Genomic DNA, 19,904 nt, shown 5'->3' on the forward strand with positions numbered 1-19,904 from the left:
AAAAGTGTTGTGTGTATTATAAAATATGATCTATAAACTATTTCTTAGTATATATATATATATATATATATATATATATATATATATATATATATATATATATGTATTTATGTATGTATGTATGTATGTATGTATGTATGTATGTATGTATGTATGTATGTATGTATGTATGTATGTATGTATGTATGTATGTATGTATGTATGTATGTATGTATGTATGTATGTATGTATGTATGTATGTGTATGTATGTAAATGTAAGTGTAAATTTAAATGTTTATGTTTTGTTAAAAGCCTCAATAAAAAATATTTACAATGAATGATGGAAACTTTACTTTAATGAAAAATTATGTTCCATGTGGTTATGTGCAACAAGGAAAAGATGCTAGAAGAAGCTTTGAAAATAAAGTCAGAATACTTTTAGAGCAGGTATAAAATCTCAGATAAATGGCAGTGTAATGCTGACTATTCTATATGCCAACAATTATTTCTTTTTCTCTTGTTTAATAGAAAAAGTTGAAACTGTAAGCCAATATTTTTGTCACATTATTCAAAGTATATACTTATTATTCGTTAGTGCACACACTATTTACATTAGGACTTCTTTTATAAAAATTTTTTATTTAAAGCTAGATTTTTCAAAATTTTTTGATATACTTTTAATAAGTACCTAAGACCAATTAAATGCCCTCTAACCTGTAAAAATGGTTTGTAGTTTAAAGTTACATATTTTAGTCAATCAAATAGTTTTTAAATATATATAATTGTTATATAAATAATGGTAATTGTTTTTATTTGTTGAAGAAATTTAAGTTTTTTTATGATAATAAAGATGAAATCTAAGCAATATCAAATAAAGTCAAAAGTTTATTACACTTAAAACTTTGGAATAGAGTTTTAGTTTATGCTGACACAAATAGAAATCCTTGCAGATGATTATGATAAAGCAATTAAATTATGAATGTCAGTGTTGTAACCATAATAGAGAAATTAAGAAGTATATTAAGTAGATAGTGTAAAAAAGTGTAAATATCAAATAACATTGAGTAGGGTTATGAAGATAATTCTTAATTAGAAAAAATTTATGTCAGATAACTGCCCTATAATGATTTTTATATATATATATAAAAATGTGCTTGTGATCTTATTTTACAAATCCAATTCAAATTTGATTGGTCCTGTATTTACTCCAAAAGTGAAAATACAAGGTGCAGCAGTGATTCACAGTCTAATTTTTGGCTAGGTTTTGTGATGTAAAAAAAAACTTCAAAGTTTGTTTTTGGTGGTTATTGTTCAATGAACATCTTAAATTGTGAATAAAAAATATTTTGGTTAAAATTTTTACAATCAAAGCCAAAAGAACTGAAGTTTTAAATTTGATTTATGCAGGTTTGTCAGCAACTGAAGTGATTTGTATTTCTGGAGTGTTTAAAACTACATTTTATAATGTGAAAAAACATGACACTCAATGCCCTCTCCAGTGAACTAAAATGTTGATAAAAAGTTCACTAAAAACCTTAAAAAACATGTTAAAAAGAATTCTACTATATCCATCAGAAAAACTTGCTGTCTTTCTGATGGGCATAGTAGAATTCTTTTGTTCTGTGTTTAATGTTGGTTAGAGCACAGTCAAAAGAACTCTAAAAACACTTGGAAAAATCACTGTGGCCCGACCTACATACCAAATTTGGCAGAAAGACTAAAAACTTTGAAATTGGAGCAATCAAAGAAGCTTCTGAATCAACTGAAAAGCCAAGCTTTGTTAACAGTTAAAATTTTCTCAGATGAAAAACTTTTTAGTGTTAACTGTGTGATCAATAGGTGAAGTGACAGATTTGCAGTGCAGAAGGGTAACATAACACCAACTGTATCACACCAAGTACCCTCAGTCTGTCTTGATGCTAGGAATCAATGCTTATAATGGAGAGAAATGTCTACCAATCTACAAAGTGAAAGAAAAATTTACCTCTGATGTGTATACCAGCTTACTAAAGTGTTATGTATTGCCGTGGCTGAAGAAGACATTCCCAGAAGGCAATTACATCTTTCAACAAGACAATTCATCCTATCATGAGCCCAGAAAAACTCAACATTATCTTCAGGACAATATGGCTAATTTCTGGCCCAAACACTTTTGGGCACCAACCAGCCCTGACCTGAATCCACTTGACTAAGGTTTGGAGCGTAGTTGAGAATAAGACTTGCAAAAAGCCCCATTCAAATATCAAGTTGCTAAAGTCTTCTGTTATCCGTGCTTGGAACTCAATGTCAAAGGTCTTTATAATTAGCATCTGCCAGTACTTCCATCCTAGGCCTGAGGCAGTGATCAAAAAAAAAAAAAAAGAATTTTAAGGTAGGAAAAGCATTTACCATCAACTTTTCTTTTATTAATATTCTATGAATATAATTTTTTAGTGCTTTAAAAATTGTTCTAAAAAGTTACCGAGTTGCAGCTGCACCCTGTATATTACAGGGTAATTACAGGATGTGCTTTCCTTTAAAATAACATATTCTGTTGTAGGGACAGTCCAAAAGAGGCCAGTCACTACAGCAATATTTATAGCCACTGAATCCAAATCTCAGGCTATGTTTTCACAAAAAATTGATAGTTTACAGTTTATATAGTAAACCACTAGTCATACAATATTGTCTAGAGAAATGATTTTGCCATTTAGATCATCAATTTTGTAAATTATAAAGCTTTTTTTTTTTCTTTTTTTTTTCTTTTCTTTACAAAGAAGTGCTGTACTTGCATAAATAAATTTAAAATTTCAGTTTGTAGTTAATCAAAATAATAATAATAATAATAGTGTAATAGAAGAAGTTAAGTTATAAACTTGAATTTTAATTCTTTGATGTTTCAAAAATATTAGGGTAAACTTCCAACCCATGGATGGAATGATCTTCACATACGGCATTTATTGCTTGAAATATCGCTTATGGATAGCAATAACTTTCCAGGTACTTTGTTCTTTTTTTCAATGGTTGTTTCTTTAGGTTATTGAAAAAATATATAGGATCAGGAAGGGGAAAGCTACTAGCTGTTGATAGCTGCAAATAAAAAAAGATTTTGGTAATAATATTACATAAAGAAAAATAGATAATGATTATAATACCAATGATAATAGTGACAATAGTTATAATTAAAAAAATAATGAGGATGATGAGGAGGAGGAGAAGAAGGAGAAGAAAGAGAAGGAGAAGGAGGAGGAGAAGGAGGATAACAACAATACTAGTAACAGTAATAAAACTTAGTTAAACAATAATCAAAAATAAAATTCCTTACAATAAAGACAAAAACTACTTACAAAAAATTATAATTTTTAACAACATTTTAAGCAATTGTTATTTTAGATAACTGTGGAGTTGGTGAAAGAGAAGCAAGACTTTCATCTAATTTGGTAGCAGAAAGGCATTTCTTTCTTGGACACGGTATTGGCAGATCAGGTGACATTTCTGAAGTTCAACCTAAAGCTGCTGGTTCTTCACTTCTAGCTAAATTGACTAATTCTTTTACCTTGGACATTATAAAGTTAGCAGGTAACATCTTTTTTCAAATCAGTGTATATTCTGTAATTTTAAAACATTTTATTCTTTTAATGATATGTTCAGTGTATTTATATTTGCTATTTAATTTTTAAAAATTTATCTTCATTTAATTGTTATTTTAAAAGTTTGTATAAAAAAGTAACTACTGCAGCTATAGGAGGTTCTATTTTTCAATTAAATGTATTTTTAAATTATAGACTAATATTTCATTATGTATTGATTCAAAATTGATTTTCAAATATAAGTATACTTGAAATTAATCAAATATTTGAACTTCATTTTTCTTTTGATTTTACCAGCTTTTTACACTGTAGAAAAGTAATAAACTGCTTTTATTGTTGTTTCAAATGAATTGTTCCATTCTCTAGATGATGCATGTAAAGTAAAAAAACTATACAATAAAATACTGAAAAAAAAAACATTAGAAAAGTTAGAAAATTTCATTAAATAATAAAAACTAAAAACAAAATACAAATATACAGAGATTAAAGAAAATGGCTAAACTAAATATTTGGATAATCAGCTTCAAAATTAGTATTACATTTGTCACTAGGCCTATATTGATGAAGCATCATGTGAAAGTATTAATGGATCAGTCAGTAGAATCAAATGCTATTAATAACATTTTCTAAGTCATTTTTAAACTTTATAGTGTTATATAAATTTACAGCTATTTATTTATCTAATTGTCAGTTAAAATAATCCCAGACACCTTATTAGGAGAGTTGGAGGAGACACAATTGTTTGTAAATAATGGTCTGGACAGGACACACAAGTAGCCCTACTCTGACTTTTTATATTCCTATCCTCAGAATGTTTATTCCTGTTCATATCTTGCTCTACACATGAGTTAATTAAAGCAGTTAGCTGATTACAGTTAGTGTGTTTACAGTCTAAAAGCTACAGTTGATGGTAATAGATTGTTTAAACAATCTTAGAAAATTCTGACCTGTCTATCATAGTTAGAAAAACAAATGGAGATGTGTCAATTATTGCAAAATGTGCTTTATATGTTATATTGAAAAAATCCTATTTTAACTTAAGTGTTATAATTTAATTAACATTACAAAACAAAACAACAACTTTTTGATTGTTTACTTTCATGTTTTTTTTTTGTTTTTTTTTGTTTTTACTTAACCCATCCATTTTGTTTTGGATAATTTCAGATCATTTTTGAATAAGTTTGTTGTTTCAGTGAATTATTTTTTTTCAAAATAATTATTTAAATTATCAAAAAATTATATAAAAATTTTTTGTTGTCATTTAAATACCTGCAGTATATTTAGTATTTAGAAAAACCTAAGGTTAGGAAAGTTGTTCTAAGTTCAAAGTAAACTTAATACAAGGATTTTTTGCTATTTATACCAATTCTAAAAATATAAGATAATAATGACATGTGCAATATAAATAAATAATATTGTGTGCAATATAAAATATTAATGTGTGAAATATAAGATAAACACATGTGTAATATAAAATGATATTGTATGAAATATATAATGTAAATATATAATGTAAATATATAATAATGCCCAAGACAAGTGAATAATAACATTTGCAAATATAAAGTATAAATGTGTACAATACTTTGATAATAATTAGTCTTTAATTATTCAGAAATAAATTTATCAGTGTAAATTTCCTGTATGTTAATATGTTTACTTTACCAATATTTGAATATTTTAATAAAAGAAATTGGCCTTCTTGCCCCCTGTAGATGTCCATGATGTAAAGTATTACTGTAGTGATTGCAGTAGTCAATTATTATTTGCTATGATATTTATAACTGTTGGATTTGGCTTTATTAATTTGGTTCTATAAATTTTTTTTACTTGTATTGTCTAATTTGTGTAACTAATTTTCATAGGGGTACCATCTGCTAAAGGTTGTTTAGTTTTGCCTGTGGCTACAGGAATGGCTCTTGTTTTAACATTATTAGCATTAAAACAAATAAAACCTCACTCCAAATATGTCATTTGGCCCAGAATTGACCAAAAGTCATGTTTCAAATCTATTTTGACTGCAGGTAAAAAAAAATATTTTTTAGTGTTTTTCTGATATTTGAGAGTTTCTGTTTTCTTGTTTAATTGTACATGAAATTATTAATTGCAAATAAAAGTTTATTAGTTGCACATAAGTATAAAGTAGAAACTTGCAGACATGATTGGTTGTTTGTTAGTTAACTGTTATGAGTCTTTTTTTTAATGTATTTTTTTTTGTTATTTTTTAGAAGGTTCACTTTGATTTTTCAATTTGATTGTTTATTTTCAGGACTAGAACCTTTAGTTATTGAGAATGTTTTAAAAGATGGTCATTTAGAGACAGATGTTAAAAGTATAGAGAAAAAAATTTTAGATGTTGGTAGTGATAATATTTTGTGTGTAATGACAACAACAAGTTGCTTTGCCCCAAGAATTCCTGATAGGTATTTATAACAGAAATAATCCTTTTAAGTATGCTAATTTACGTTTTACATATATAGATATAAATACATATACACAGTGTGCATGTGTTTTATATATATGCACACATGCACATGCACACTGGTCAGTGGTTTACAAAAGAAATAGCAATCACAATGTGCCAATTTGACCTAAAGAAAGTATTCAGTAATTGTCCATTTATGCAGGGCCGTACCAAGGGCGGGGCTGGCTAAGCCGCGGCCTGAGGCGCCAAAATTAGGAGGGCGCAAATTTTAATAAATTAAAAAATAATAATCAGTTTATGAAACAAACTTTCACGGCGTCACTGCTGTTGATAAGAAAATTAATTAAAATTCCGCCTCTTGACACAAACTCCTACATATATATATATATATTCTGCCATATAAATTTATTAAAGTCGTAAACCATGATATAAATACAAACAGCAGGGGCAAGAAGAAGACATAATTGGTCTTATCACCAAGCCCCTAGATCTATTGGGGCTTTGGTAATTGGAGACACTAGTCTTATCTCCTGATTTTAGTATAGGTATTACCCTCGCAACTTTAAGTTTGTCGGGAAAGATTCCTTGGTTTAAAGAGAACGTAAAAATATGCAAAAGCGGAGTTTTTAAATAAGGCATTGATTTAATTACTACATTACTGCTTACATCATCAACTCCATTACCTTTATTTGGTTTAAGTAAGTACACAGCATCAAGTAATTCTATTTCTGTTAGCATATTATTAGCCATTGTATTATTATTAGAGATTAGGTATGATATTAGGTATGGACCTGCGCTAACAAATGCATGGTTAAACGAATTAGCAATTATTGCGTCGTTAGTAATTTCACGATTATTTATAATTAGTTTTTTTGGTAAATGACTAATATTCATATCTTTTTTACCTACAATATCTTTTATTATGTTCCAAGTTTTTTATATATTATTTTTGTATATTATTTTTGTATTTTAGTAATTGACTACTATAATAAAACTTTTTTGAGCGCTCTACAATATCGCAAAAAGACGATTATAGTTTTTATAGTTTGTTTCATTTTTAAAAGTTCTTTTTTTTAATGAACTTCTCATACAATCATTGCTTTTTTTTCGAAGATTTTATGATTCCGGGTGTTATCCAGGGATTTTGTTGAGTTTTTGTTTTAATAAATTTAGTTGTTATTGGGAATGCTTTATTATAGTGACATTCAAATATATGATAAAATTTATTAAAAGCTTCATTAGCATTTTTTGTTTTCAAAACAGGTTCCCAGTTTGTTGTTGATAAAAGGCTAATAAAAGTGGCAAGAGAAGCATCTTTAATAACTCGTTTTTTAGTTTTTAATTTCTTTGGAAGTTGATTTAGCGATTTTTGTGCTGTTATAAAAACTGGAAAGTGATCAAATATATCTTAAATAAATATTCCTGTTTTAATTTTTATGTTTTTATTAATTATAAATTGATCAATTAAAGTAGCAGTATTTTTTGTAATTCGAGTAGGTTTATTTATAGTTGGAATAAATCCATTTTAAAACATAATATCAAAAAAAGTTCTGACGTCTTTGCTTTTGTTGTATTCAAGCAAATCTAAATTCAGATCGCCTACAAAGTAAACACATTTGCCACATAATTCTTTGCTTTAATTAAGCTTTCAATTTGTTATATTAAAATACTAAAGCTCATTTACTGAACAAAAGAGCGCCCTTTAACACTAATGTACCTTTGATAACTTTTGAACATTATGATTTTATCATGAATCGAACCAAAAAATTATCTGGTGCTGAATTTAAGAAGAAAAGAAAACAGCGCCAAGAGGGTGACGAGAAACTATGAAACTGTTTCAAAAAGTGGTTGGTAACTAACTCAGTGGAAAAACAAATTATTTCGGAGGATACTTGCATTGAAGTTAATGACAAATTAACAGATCCTATAATTGACTTAAGTTCAGATCATCATTTGGAATTAATTGAAGAGGAGATTTTCATCAGCCAAAGTCAAGAAGAATTTTGCACAACTGATTCAGAACCAATAAGGGAAGATGGAAATTCCCAGCTTTCAGGCCCCCTCCAGCTGAAATGGACGAGGATGAACTTCATTCAGAAATCTCAGAAATTCCAGTGGCTTTGGAAGAAAATTTTCAACACAGGGATCCAGCAACATGGCCTAAAATAACGGACAAAATAAGATGCTTTTTGATTGAGCATGGGCCAGAGCAAGACAGAAGAGAGTTTTTCCCAAACACGCTGTGTGATTTTGACAACAGAATGAGACACTTCAGCTCAAAATGGTATGAAAAAATTCATCCCAATGGTGAAAAGTTTGTTTGCACTTGGCTGCAGTACAGCAACAAAAAAGATTCTTTTTTTTGTTTTTGCTGTTTGCTATTTTCAACAACAAAAACCAACAATTTCTTAGAAATTTCCAAAGGGTTTTGTGACTGGAAAAAACTAAACCCAAGTATTCCGGAGCATGAATACAGCAATGAACACCAAAGATGCTTTTCTGATTGGAAAACTCTCAAAAAAAAACTTAAGGAAGGAAAGACCCTGGATTCTGATCTGCAGAGAGTTATCAGTGGAGAGATGAAAAAGTGGAGAGACATCTTGAAAGTGATTGTTGATGCAATTTTGTTCTGTGCCAAGAACAATCTTGCCCTTCGGGGAACAACAGAAGACATCGGTCAACAAAACTGTGGCATTTTTCTGAGCTTAATTGAGTTGATTAGCCATTATTATCCTTTAGTGAATGAACATATTGCGTCCGTTAAAGCAAAAAAAACCACAACATCCTACTTTTCTCCTCGAATTCAAAATGAGCTGATTGAGTTACTTGGGCAGAAAGTCAGGAACGAAATTTTGTCAAACATCAAAGAAGCTAAATACTACTCTGTTCTGTTTGACTGCACTCCAGATGCCTCCCACAAAGAGCAGATGGCTCAGATCATCAGGTATGTCCACATCAGTGATGAAACCTGCACAATTACTCTTTGTCAACAAACTGCTTCAGTCAAAAACCATTTCAATTGACATTGCTGCAAAGAAAATGAAAGGATTGAAGGCTTCCATTCCATTGATTTTGATGATGTCATTAGTGAATTTGCCTCAAGAAAAGCCAGAAAAGTGACATTGAACTAAATTTTGTGTAACCTTAACTACAAATTTTACTTATAACTTGATGTGATAAATTTTGTGATCAATAAATCATTTTTTTCGTTGAATTTTCTCCTTTTTCTTTTTTTTTTTTTTGGGGGGGGGGGGGGGAGGAAGGGCGCAATTTTTTTTTCTTGCCCAAAGCGCAAAATTGGCTCGGTACGGCCCTGCATTTATGATGTCTTACTATTAGTTTTACACCAATGTATTGATAATAGTTAAATTGTAATTGTGATATTTCACAGCTTTTAACATTGTGATAATGTCATTTACATAAGTTGTATTTGTACTGAAAGTTAATTTTAGGTAAATATCCTCAAAGAAGACACAAAATTAAAAAATTACACTCAAAAAACAAAACATCATAAAATTGTACAATTTAATAGAAATGATATTGTGGCTTCTAGAATTGTTTCTAAACAGCAAGCAACAATTCATTCTTATATCAAAATCTTTGATGAAACTGGCTTAATACTTAGCTTATAATGCTGGCTTAATATTACCAAATGTAATTGTTGTGATTTTAATATGCGTCAATAATGTGCCAATAATTAGCTTTGCTTATTATATTATAATTATTGACAATAAATTTGCTTATTATATTATAATTATTGACAAGATTCACACGCTGCATAATTTTATTTTTATAACGGTTTTTATAACGATTATTAATTGTTGACAAGAGTCACAAGTTGTATGTTTAAATGCTTTATATACCAAACAATTTTTTTGTAAAGCGGTCGAGGTTGTTGACAAATAATAAAGATATTAGAAACGAAATAAAATGGCTCTTAAATGCGTAGAACAACAAGCTAACCGGCCGTGTCTATTTTCTCCGCAATATGAAGATGAACAGCCCAAGCGATTTATTCGGCAGATGACTTCTTTCTTCGTGATAAACAATATTACTGCAGATCGACACGTAGCGTATTTGCTTGCTGCTCTGCCGTCAAAAATCTACAATACCATGGAAGATTTAACAGCATCTGAACTGCCCAGAGGACGTTTCGTACGAAGAGTTGGTGGTGAAACTTGAAACGTTGGAGATAAGAAAATCATCGTTAAACTCACGGTATGAATTTGGGAAAACTTATCGTGGCAATGAAGAATCGGTACAGACGTTTGCGCATCGAGTGATTCGAGCAGCTCAAGAATGCAAGTTCTTGCCTTCAGAGAGAGACGATTGACTTCGTGATCAATTCATCATTGGGGTTAATGATGGTGCTGTTCTGCGTGCCATTCTTTGGGGAGAGGATGCGTTGAGCTTTGACGATTGCGTCAAGACTGCATCCGTAATTGTACAAACCAGATTGGATGCAGCATGTTTATCTGTGAATGAAGAGGTAAATGCAAGTTACCGAACAACTGGGACAGTAATGACAAGTCATATACGGAGAAAGAAAGAAATGCGATGTTTCAATTGCGAATCATTAAATCACTTTGCACGTGAATGTACCTCTTTATGCAAGAAATGCTCGCATAAACATGCTGCGAAGGACTGTTACAAACGTTGACAAAACCAGGAAAACTTAAAAGGGACGAGTTCGCATTAGGTATTTCTACAAGAACTCGTCCCGAAACAGTACTACCTACTATCGACTTGGTGATAAACAGAAGAAAAGCTACAGCGCTTGTAGATACTGGTTGCTCGCAATCAATCATCACCAAGAAGCTACTGCCATCTAACTACAAAGTGATTCGTGTAGTGGATGTTACAACAATGGGAGGAATGATTCGACGTGAGGAAGTTGTTGCTAAAATACACCACCCAACAAATGGGTGCCCAATTAATGCATTGGTGTTATGCGTGGATGAAGTAATAAACAAATACGACATGGTTATGGGCATGGATCTAATAAAGTCGTGTGATGAGCTGAAAATTGGCACTGGGAAATTAAAATTCTGTGATTCTCTAATTAAGTTGTCATCGACACCCCGCATTGCGACTGTTGAAATTGGAAAAAGCAAAGCTTATTTGATGGCAAAAAATGGATTGTTAGTTGGGAGTGGGAGAACAAACCTAAAATGAACAACATGACATTGGCCTTACCAAACTGTCATTTACAAAGATCAACGGTATGCGCTCACACATTTGGGCTTTGGTCTGAACCTAGCACCTGTGATGATGAGCTCAATATTACGATATGTGCTGCAACAAAATTCTGCACTCGCAAAATCATTGATGACACCTTGGCAACCAATGGAAACGGAAGAAAGCTGGTAGCAGATTTGAAGAAATGGGGTCTTCACACCAAAACACCTGAATATTTTGGCAAAAACCCAGTTCGTGCACTAGGATTGGAAGTAACAGTAAATCCGTCTACAAAGGAAATGTTTTGGAAGAGAGGTCGCGAGATTCCCATTATAAAAAATGTGCTCACCAAGAGAGAGATATTCTCATTGTGTGGTAATCTGGTTGCTAATCTACCAGTTGCTGGATGGTTGAGACTCGCATGCAGCTTTATAAAAAGATGTACTAACGAGGCAGGTTGGGATGAAACTATTACGGATAAGCACGTTAATGAAATGATAAAGGAGGTCGTGGAGAAAGTCATTAAATGCGATCCAGCCAAAGGCGTATGGAATGTCAAACCAAATGCATCTCTTACTGTATGGTGTGATGCAAGTTCGCTGGCAAAAGGAGTTGTGATAATCGAAGGTGACAAAAAGATAGTAGATGCAACATGGCTCCGATCAAAGTCTGATGCAATGCATATCAACGTAGCTGAATTGGATGCATGTATTGAAGGTCTCAATATGGTATTGAAATGGAATCCAAGTGATGTCTCTATCAAAACTGATTCTCATAGTGTATTCAGCTGGTTGAATTCCGAATTGAATCATGACAAACCTGTAAAATGTGCTGGACAATGTGAAATGCTAATCCGACGAAGGCTTCAGATATTTGGAAAATTGGTCGAGGATTATGCCATAAATGTAAATGTTACATGAATACCAACAACAAAAAATATCGCAGATGAACTCACACGAGTGCCAGCAAAATGGGTAAAACACAAAGTTACAACACAAGAATGTAATATCATTTATAAACACGATAATCAGCAGGTTAAAAAAGTTCATTCAATAGCACACATGGGAGTGTCCAAAAGTATGGAGTTATGCTTGCGTGCTAGTATCCACGTTAACAGAGAAACAGTGAGACAAGTTGTCGCTGAATGTGATGAATGCAATTCAATTGATCCTCATGTGGTTTCATGGGATAAAGGAAATCTTGCTGTCAGTAAAGTGTGGGAAAGAGTAGTCTGCAATGTTGCTCACGTTGATTAATTGCTATATCTCACCTGTATCGATTGTGGCCCAAGCAGATACACGTTATGGTCACCATTAAGCAATCAAAGTGCAGCAATGGTTGTTCAATCGTTAGAAAAAATATGGTTATTGCTTGGACCTCCTTCCAAAGTTCTCCTAGATAATTGTAAATCGTTTAGATCTCAGACTATGCAAGCTATGGCGTCAAAGTGGGGAATAAGACTTATTTATCGAGCTGTTGAAAAACCATCTGGAAATGGAATTGTTGAAAGAGTTCATCAAATGGTAAAAAGAACAAACGCGAGAGCAAATTGTGGTATCCCCATATCTGTATTCTTAATCAACAACGTTCCATCAAAACACGGCACACCTTTTGCAATCTTTTGCCAACAATACAAACGTGTCCGAATTCCTGGAATCGATAAAGTTGAATCAACACAAAAACCCCTAACTAAGTTTCAAGGGTGGAAAGTTGGCGATAAAGTGTGGGTGAAGCCCAAGCATATGACGCTGTGTACACGGCGATAGTTAAACCACGCTGGTCAAAACTATTCAACAAATTGTGAGATAGAGACACACCCTGTTCGATTCACTCGCTATGGGAGAAGAGTGTTTCCTAACCGAAAGTATTATGATTACGTATGAGCTCTTGGTGAGCTGGGGGAAATGTTGTGATTTTAATATGCGTCAATATTGTGCCAATAATTAGCTTTGCTAATTATTGACAAGATTCACACGCTGCATAATTTTATTATTATAATGATTTTTATAACAATTATTAATTGTTAACAAGAGTCACAAGTTGTATGTTTAAATGCTGTATATACCGAACAATTTTTTTGTAAAGCGGTTGAGGTTGTTGACAAGTAATAAAGATATTAGAAACGAAATAAAATGGCTCTTAAATGCATAGAACAACAGTAATAAAGCAATTTGCCATAATTCAAAAAGTCCAAGTAAATCCAAGGTCCTTAGTCAGTAAGATCAATAAAGCTAAATGATTGGTTTATGATAAAAGTCATGCAATCAAGCTCCAATTGTTTTGGAATAATGTAGATTGGTCAGTTAAAACAAATTTAAAATATTTTTTTCAAAACTTTTAGTCCAAGTGAGGCATAAACCAAGTAGACTGCTGGAGCTAAAAAATTTAATGGTAACAGTTAAACATGAAAAGAGATTTGCCTCTTGTGTAGAAAAACTAGTTTTCATTACTGAAAAAGTAATTGATTTTGTCAACAATGATATCCCTAAACAAAATCTACTCTCAAGTGCCTAATCATTGAAGATTAAATCCAATTTTAATTTCCACTATGACAATATCACTACATGAATTTTTAAGCAATGATTGTCAGAAAACATCAAAAATTTCTTGAATGGTTAATGTCTTAGCACAAAATGCTCATAAAGTCACAGTTGACTAAATTTTTTTGCATCAAGTTGGTGTATTGCAATTTTACAGAGATTAAAACTGTAATTAATTATATGCTACATTTACTAGTTGTGAGAAGTATTTTAATAAACAAATGGAGAGAAAAAAAAGAAATTTTGTGTTTTTTGTTAAAAAATAAATAAAAGAAAAATTCAAATAGCCTCTGAAAACTTTTTTTTATGATTGTAGACTATTTTACAAAATAGTGTCGGTATGTTAATTAAAATTAGGATTGTGCACAGTAACAAGATTTTTTTAGAAGCATATTTATTACTGGTGCTTTTAAATTCAGAATTCAAAATTATTAATGTATTCAAATGTAAGATTAAAGTGAAATTGTTTTAAGAGATTTTAAAATATGCACAAATTTTTAAAAAATGGCCACAAAAAAACGATCATTTTATACTGGTTAGTTAAATCCTAAATGATTATAGATTCCAAGGTTCAGCTGAATGAAATAAGTTTAAACATAAGAACTAGCAAAAAGGCTTGCATATGAGAATGCAGACTGAAATAAACCTGTGACTTGTAAAACAGTTATATAGCATTTAACTTCTCTTTAAGTTAAAAAAGAAAGTTGCACTAACATTGAGTTGACTTACACTGGACTAGTTAATATAAACTGAAATATACAATATTTAAATTGCTCTGAAATGTTAAAATGTTAGGTTATTTTTTAATTGTTGTAAGAATTGTTTAAAAAGGGCTTTGTTAATAATTTGTTGAGTATTGGAGTAAGTTGTTTTTTGTTTTTTGTTTTTGATTTTGTTTTTGAAGGCTGCTTATAATGCATTCTAACTAGTATTCTATAGTAAGCCTAAGTTGGTGATTATAGAAACTGCACTCTTTCATAAGCCCAATTTTTATCTGTAAGCTGCATGAACACAATGGTATATAAGCTTTAATTAAAATTTGATTATTTTCTTCAATAAAAAAAATGTTTACCTTTAGACTAGAAGAAGTTGCAATTATCTGTAAACAACTATCAGTATCACATATTATCAATAATGCTTATGGCGTTCAATCCAGTAAATGTATGCATCAAATAGAACAGGTGCTAATTTTGCAAGATAAAAATAAGGATGAAAATAAAGTACTAACACATACAAAAAAACATGTTTTCAATTCAAAAAGACTTTAAATTTTAAATACTGATTTTCAATTTGTAACTATTCATTTTTTGTAATTTCTCCACAATTATCGATTTTAATTTGATAATTTTTGTTTTGATAATCAAAATTTACTTTCATACCAAAATATAGACTAAAATACTAAGCATAAAATGTTACTTAAAGTAAAATTTCTTTTTTTCCCTTATTAGGGTAATCGTGTAGGAAGGGTTGATGCTTTTGTACAGAGTACTGACAAAAATTTTATGGTCCCTGTCGGAGGCGCAGTAGTGGCTGGTTTTGATTTGAACATACTTGCACAGATTAGTAGAACCTACCCAGGTTTTCATTCTTATTTTTAAACATTTTTGAAAATAATCTTTGTTATAAAATGTTAAGAAACATTTTATGCTAAAGTCAATAATCTTTTTAAAATAACTTTTAGGAAGAGCATCAGCGAGTCCTATCATAGATTTGTTTATTACACTTCTGTCATTAGGCATAGAAGGATATAAAAAATGTTTAGCAGATCGTAAAGTGAGAATTTCATATAAATTTTTTTTTTTTTTAAAGTGTTTCAAAAACTGTTTTTGTTACTGAACTTTTTTTTTTAAATTTGTATTTATTTTTTAATAATGCTATAATGATGCATCCCAATATATAGTTTTTTTTTCTTTGGGATGCATCTCTATAGTAATATCCAAAGCAAGTATTTTGTTTAAAGTTTTGGAGCTTCCATTTTAAGTTTATAATTTATATGTTCTGGCCAGATATGGCTAAAAACTCTGGCATGTTACAGTATCGGACAAAACATGGTGGACAAACTCAAATTTAGAACAAAAGTTGATCAAAAACTAAAAAAAACTAGTAAAACAACTAAATACATTATTTTTTATGTAGTTTATTATGTTGTTAACAAAACTTAAAACTTTTGAATCATACTAAAAATCACTAAAAAAGTTTTAAAACACATTTTCCCTAACAAACTACATTTTTCTTTGGACAAAACAAGGTGGACATTTCAATGTCCACCTTGTTTTGTCCAAAAAAAATGTAGTTTGACATTCACTGAAAATTCAAAAAAATTCAAAAATTAACTTATTATTTTTCAAAAAATTTCAAAAGTTAACTTAATATTTTATAGGACCTCCTTTACTTTTAATTACTTCTTTCATTCTTCAGGGCATAGATGCAGTTAATGAGTCAACAATTTTCATATCAATCTCTTGCCAGGCCTTCTCGATTTGTTCAAATAATTCCTCACTGGTCTTCACATTTGCACGCTCAATCTTATTGTCAATTATTTCCCACAAATTTTCTATGGGATTCAAGTCAGGGCTTTGTACAGGCCACACCATTATGGTGATATTCTTGTCCTTGAACCATTGTTTTACAATTTTTGATATATGTTTGGGATCATTGTCCTGTTGAAAAATCCATTTTAGGGGGATCTCCCATTCAGCATGTGGTAACATAACATCTTCCATTATATCTTTGTAAACAAAGCGGTCCATAATTCCATTAATTTTGTGAATAGGACCAGTTCCTAGTGCTGAGAAACATTCTCAAACCATAGCAGACATTCCATGCTTAACATTCTTCTTGGTATATTTAGTTTTGAATCTGGTGTTCTTTGGTCTCCAGACTCGCTTCTTACCATTACTTCCAAAAAGGTTATATTTTGATTCATCACTAAAAATTATGTTTTTCCACTGGTCTACAGTTCAATTTTGGTGTGCTTTGGCAAACACAAGTCTTAGCTTTCTATTTTTAAAAGAAGTTAGTGGTTTCTTGGCAGGCATTCAAGAAAACAATTTTGCTTCGTTAGCTCTTCGTCGCACAGTGTGATTAGAGATTTGTAGTTCAACTTTTTCTGTTAATTTTGTAGATGACAAAATTGGATCTTTTTTAAGCTCTTTAACAATTTTTCGATCTAGTCTTTGTGATGTTTTTTGTCTGCCCCGATAGTTTGTTTTAAATCAGTCACGAGATCCAAATGATTTGACAGTTTTGCTTACAGTCGATTTAGCTATATTATATTTTCTACAAATTTCAGCTTGACATTTTCCATTTTTAAAATCTTTAATAATATTTTCACGTAAAACACTTCCTAATTTGTCATAAGCCATTTTAAGCTGCAATTTACGCCATATATCACAAGTTAAATCTATTTTTAGTCTAATTGAAAAAATAATTGGCCAGATGTTCCAAAATCTATTTTATTATTTTAGAGTAATGTTATGATGAAAGTGAAAACAAAAGAATACGGTAAATTAAATAAAGGCAATAAAATCTTATAAAAAAAGCTTCGTTTTGATTTGTCCACCTTGTTTTGTCCAAAGAAAAATGTAGTTTATTGAGAAAAATGAGTTAGAAATTTTTTTTGTGATTCTTAGTATGATTCAAACGTTTTAAATTTTGTTAACAGCATAATAAACTATTTAAAAATTAATATTTACAATTGTTTTACTAGTTCTTTTTAGTTTTTGATCAACTTTTGTTCTAAGTTTGAGTTTGTCCATCATGTTTTGTCCGATACTGTACTTGGAATATTTTTGTTGCTCTCTGACAAGATTTTTTAAAGTTGACAATATCAAATATCCCAAATTGCCTACAGTGACTACAACAATTTGAGTTTACATTAACACTAAGAAGAAAATCCCACCTAGTCCCTACCATCATCATAATTTCAAGCAATTAGGCTCCCTATTCCTATGAGGTTCTCTTAGGAGAAACTAAACTTCATTGTTTCCTATTCAAAAATATGCAACTCTATTTTGAGCTTGATTAAATTAATTATTTAGTTTTTCAATAAATCATTTTTTTTTTTAAAAAAAACCATATCAAAGAAATTATTAAAACGTTCCCTAAATTTTCTCAGTTTTTACAAACAATTTATAAATTTTGTCAGTTTTTACAGTCTTTAAGTTGCTTAGTCGAAATCTCTGTAAAAAGTTTAAAGAGAAATGTATTTACAGTCCTGTAATGTGTTTTAAAAAATTGACACCAGATTATTTAATTGATATTTTCTTGTTTAATAGGTTGTTTATCAATATTTGTTATCAAGTCTTCAAGGAGTTGCAAAAACTTACAATGAGTGTGTTGTTGAAACAAAGCAAAATCAAATTTCAATTGGTTTGTTGTTTTTTTTTTTTTTTTTTTTTTTTTTTTTTTTTTTTTTGCTTTAAATTAAAGAATTTTAATTGTATACACAAAAAAGTGTAAATATGAAAATAAACATTTTAGGTTTTTAAATTTTAGCAATCACCTTAAAGCATCTTTATGATATCTGTGGGAACGATTGGAAGAAAATTAGCGAGTTTGGCTCATTTCTTTTTAAAAGATCAGTTTCTGGAACACGGTAGAAAATGTTTCATATGTTATTTCACTGTATTGTTGATTTTTTAAGAGATTTTTCTAGGGTGTTGCTCTTAGAACAACACCCTAGAAAAAAAAAATTTTTTAAATAATTTTTCTGTTAAGTAAAAGCATTTAAGTATTTTAACCTCAAACGTTTATAAAAATCTCAAACTGATTTCTTAAAATATCCTTTTAAAGATTTGCTATATGAATTTTGAATATATGATATGAATTTTTCAGTATATTGATTTTTACAATTATGTTTTGATGTTACTACAAAGGCTTAGTTGTTGCAATAAGCATTTGAGTATACTTCTATTTTGTAAAAATTTGACTTCTAATTACTTTTCAGAGTTATTACAACAAAGGAAGAAAAAACTATTGGTTCTAATACCTTTTATGGATGGGGCGCACATTACAATAATTACCCAACTCCTTATCTCACTGCTGCAGCAGCGCTAGGGACTACTAAAACTGATGTTGACAATTTCATTAAAAAGCTGAACAAAGTTTTTAAACACTTTTATAAAGATAATATCATTGAGTTAGATAGCAGTTCTTTAAATAGTTTTAAGCCTTCATCCAACCCTACATTAGATACCAGCTTGTTAAGTACCTCCAAGCCTGTATTCAACGAGTTAGATAGTGGCCATTTAAAAAACTTTTATAAAGATAAAATTCAAGAAGAATCTTCAAACAGGCCTGAATATATATTCAATGAATTACATGTTGATAGTGTTAAAAAAACCCGAAAGCTTGTTAAAACAAACTCTTGCCCTACTTTAGACTCTGAAGGAGCTCACCATACAAATCCTAGTGTTAGTCAACAAACATTAGCTATAAATAGAGATAATTACAAAGATTCAACAAGATCAACAGATGATTTAGTACGATTAAAGATTGTATCTCCACGTGGTATATCACGTAATAAGCGATCTATATTGATAGATTTGTAATAGTTTTTGAAACATCAAAGATTCTTTCCTTGTTTAATTATTTTTGATTAATTTAAATTTCTTGTTATACCACTTTGGTTTTTCTTTTTTTTATACAAAAATGTTACATATTAAAATTTTATAAATTGTTAAATATCTTCACAAGCTGAATTTCTACTGAATGTTGTTTATCGCCAAAGCAAAAACTTTTGCGCCAAAAACACTTAAAACTACTTAGTTCACCATTTTTAAATGAAATTGGTGTCTATCAGATTACTTACTTCTGTATTATCTTATTTAGTGATCTGTGTTAGTAATTTAGTGTCATCATGTATCTGTGAGCAATCTCATCCATCTAAAGCTGCCTTTGTTAATTTGGCAATGCCTATGCATGTTGTGTACTAGGTTTCTGCCTTTTTTATTTTTGCAATGCCTATGCATGTTGTGTACTAGGTTGTTTCAAAAAGAGGATTAGGGAAGACCGGGGCTAGTTGACTACAGTTTTAGTTTTTGAGCTCTGTGTAAACTTTTTTTCAGATATTGAGCTGCAGTTCAAAAGAATATGAATTTGGCAAGCATGTTCAAGTGTCAAAGATTATAAAAAAAAATATTTGGTTGCCCAAAAAGTGCCTCCAAAAAAGAGAAAAAGACGTGTAACTTATCCCGGCCCAGGGTAAGTTA

At 30.3% G+C, this 19,904-nt stretch overlaps 1 protein-coding gene across 1 annotated transcript; it reads left to right on the forward strand.

The window, feature by feature from the left end:
• Positions 1-254: 254 nt before the first annotated feature.
• On the forward strand, positions 255-19,401 carry LOC145180232 (O-phosphoseryl-tRNA(Sec) selenium transferase-like). The gene is made up of 11 exons (XM_090081588.1): positions 255-427; positions 2,872-2,959; positions 3,353-3,538; positions 5,415-5,573; positions 5,819-5,972; positions 14,771-14,873; positions 15,141-15,270; positions 15,374-15,465; positions 17,970-18,063; positions 18,190-18,289; positions 18,641-19,401. Exons 1-11 carry the CDS (start codon positions 314-316, stop codon positions 19,242-19,244), a joined length of 1,824 nt encoding a protein of 607 aa, XP_089937714.1. The 5' UTR covers positions 255-313; the 3' UTR covers positions 19,245-19,401.
• The last annotated feature ends 503 nt before the right edge of the window (positions 19,402-19,904 follow it).

This window comes from Hydra viridissima, unplaced genomic scaffold (genome assembly GCF_058129835.1).
Source record: "Hydra viridissima isolate aposymbiotic clone 2 unplaced genomic scaffold, HvirCarnegie_v1 scaffold_3, whole genome shotgun sequence".
Taxonomy (NCBI): Eukaryota; Metazoa; Cnidaria; class Hydrozoa; order Anthoathecata; family Hydridae; genus Hydra; species Hydra viridissima.

What these genes read in the sequence shown, in the direction of transcription:
- LOC145180232 (XM_090081588.1), top strand. Translation starts at nt 314, where the DNA reads ATGAATGATGGAAACTTTACTTTAATGAAAAATTATGTTCCATGTGGT. An exon ending in CAAATCTATTTTGACTGCAG is followed by an intron (nt 5,574 to 5,818) that starts GTAAAAAAAAAT and finishes GTTTATTTTCAG; the next exon opens with GACTAGAACCTTTAGTTATT. An exon ending in GCAAAATCAAATTTCAATTG is followed by an intron (nt 18,064 to 18,189) that starts GTTTGTTGTTTT and finishes TTTAAATTTTAG; the next exon opens with CAATCACCTTAAAGCATCTT.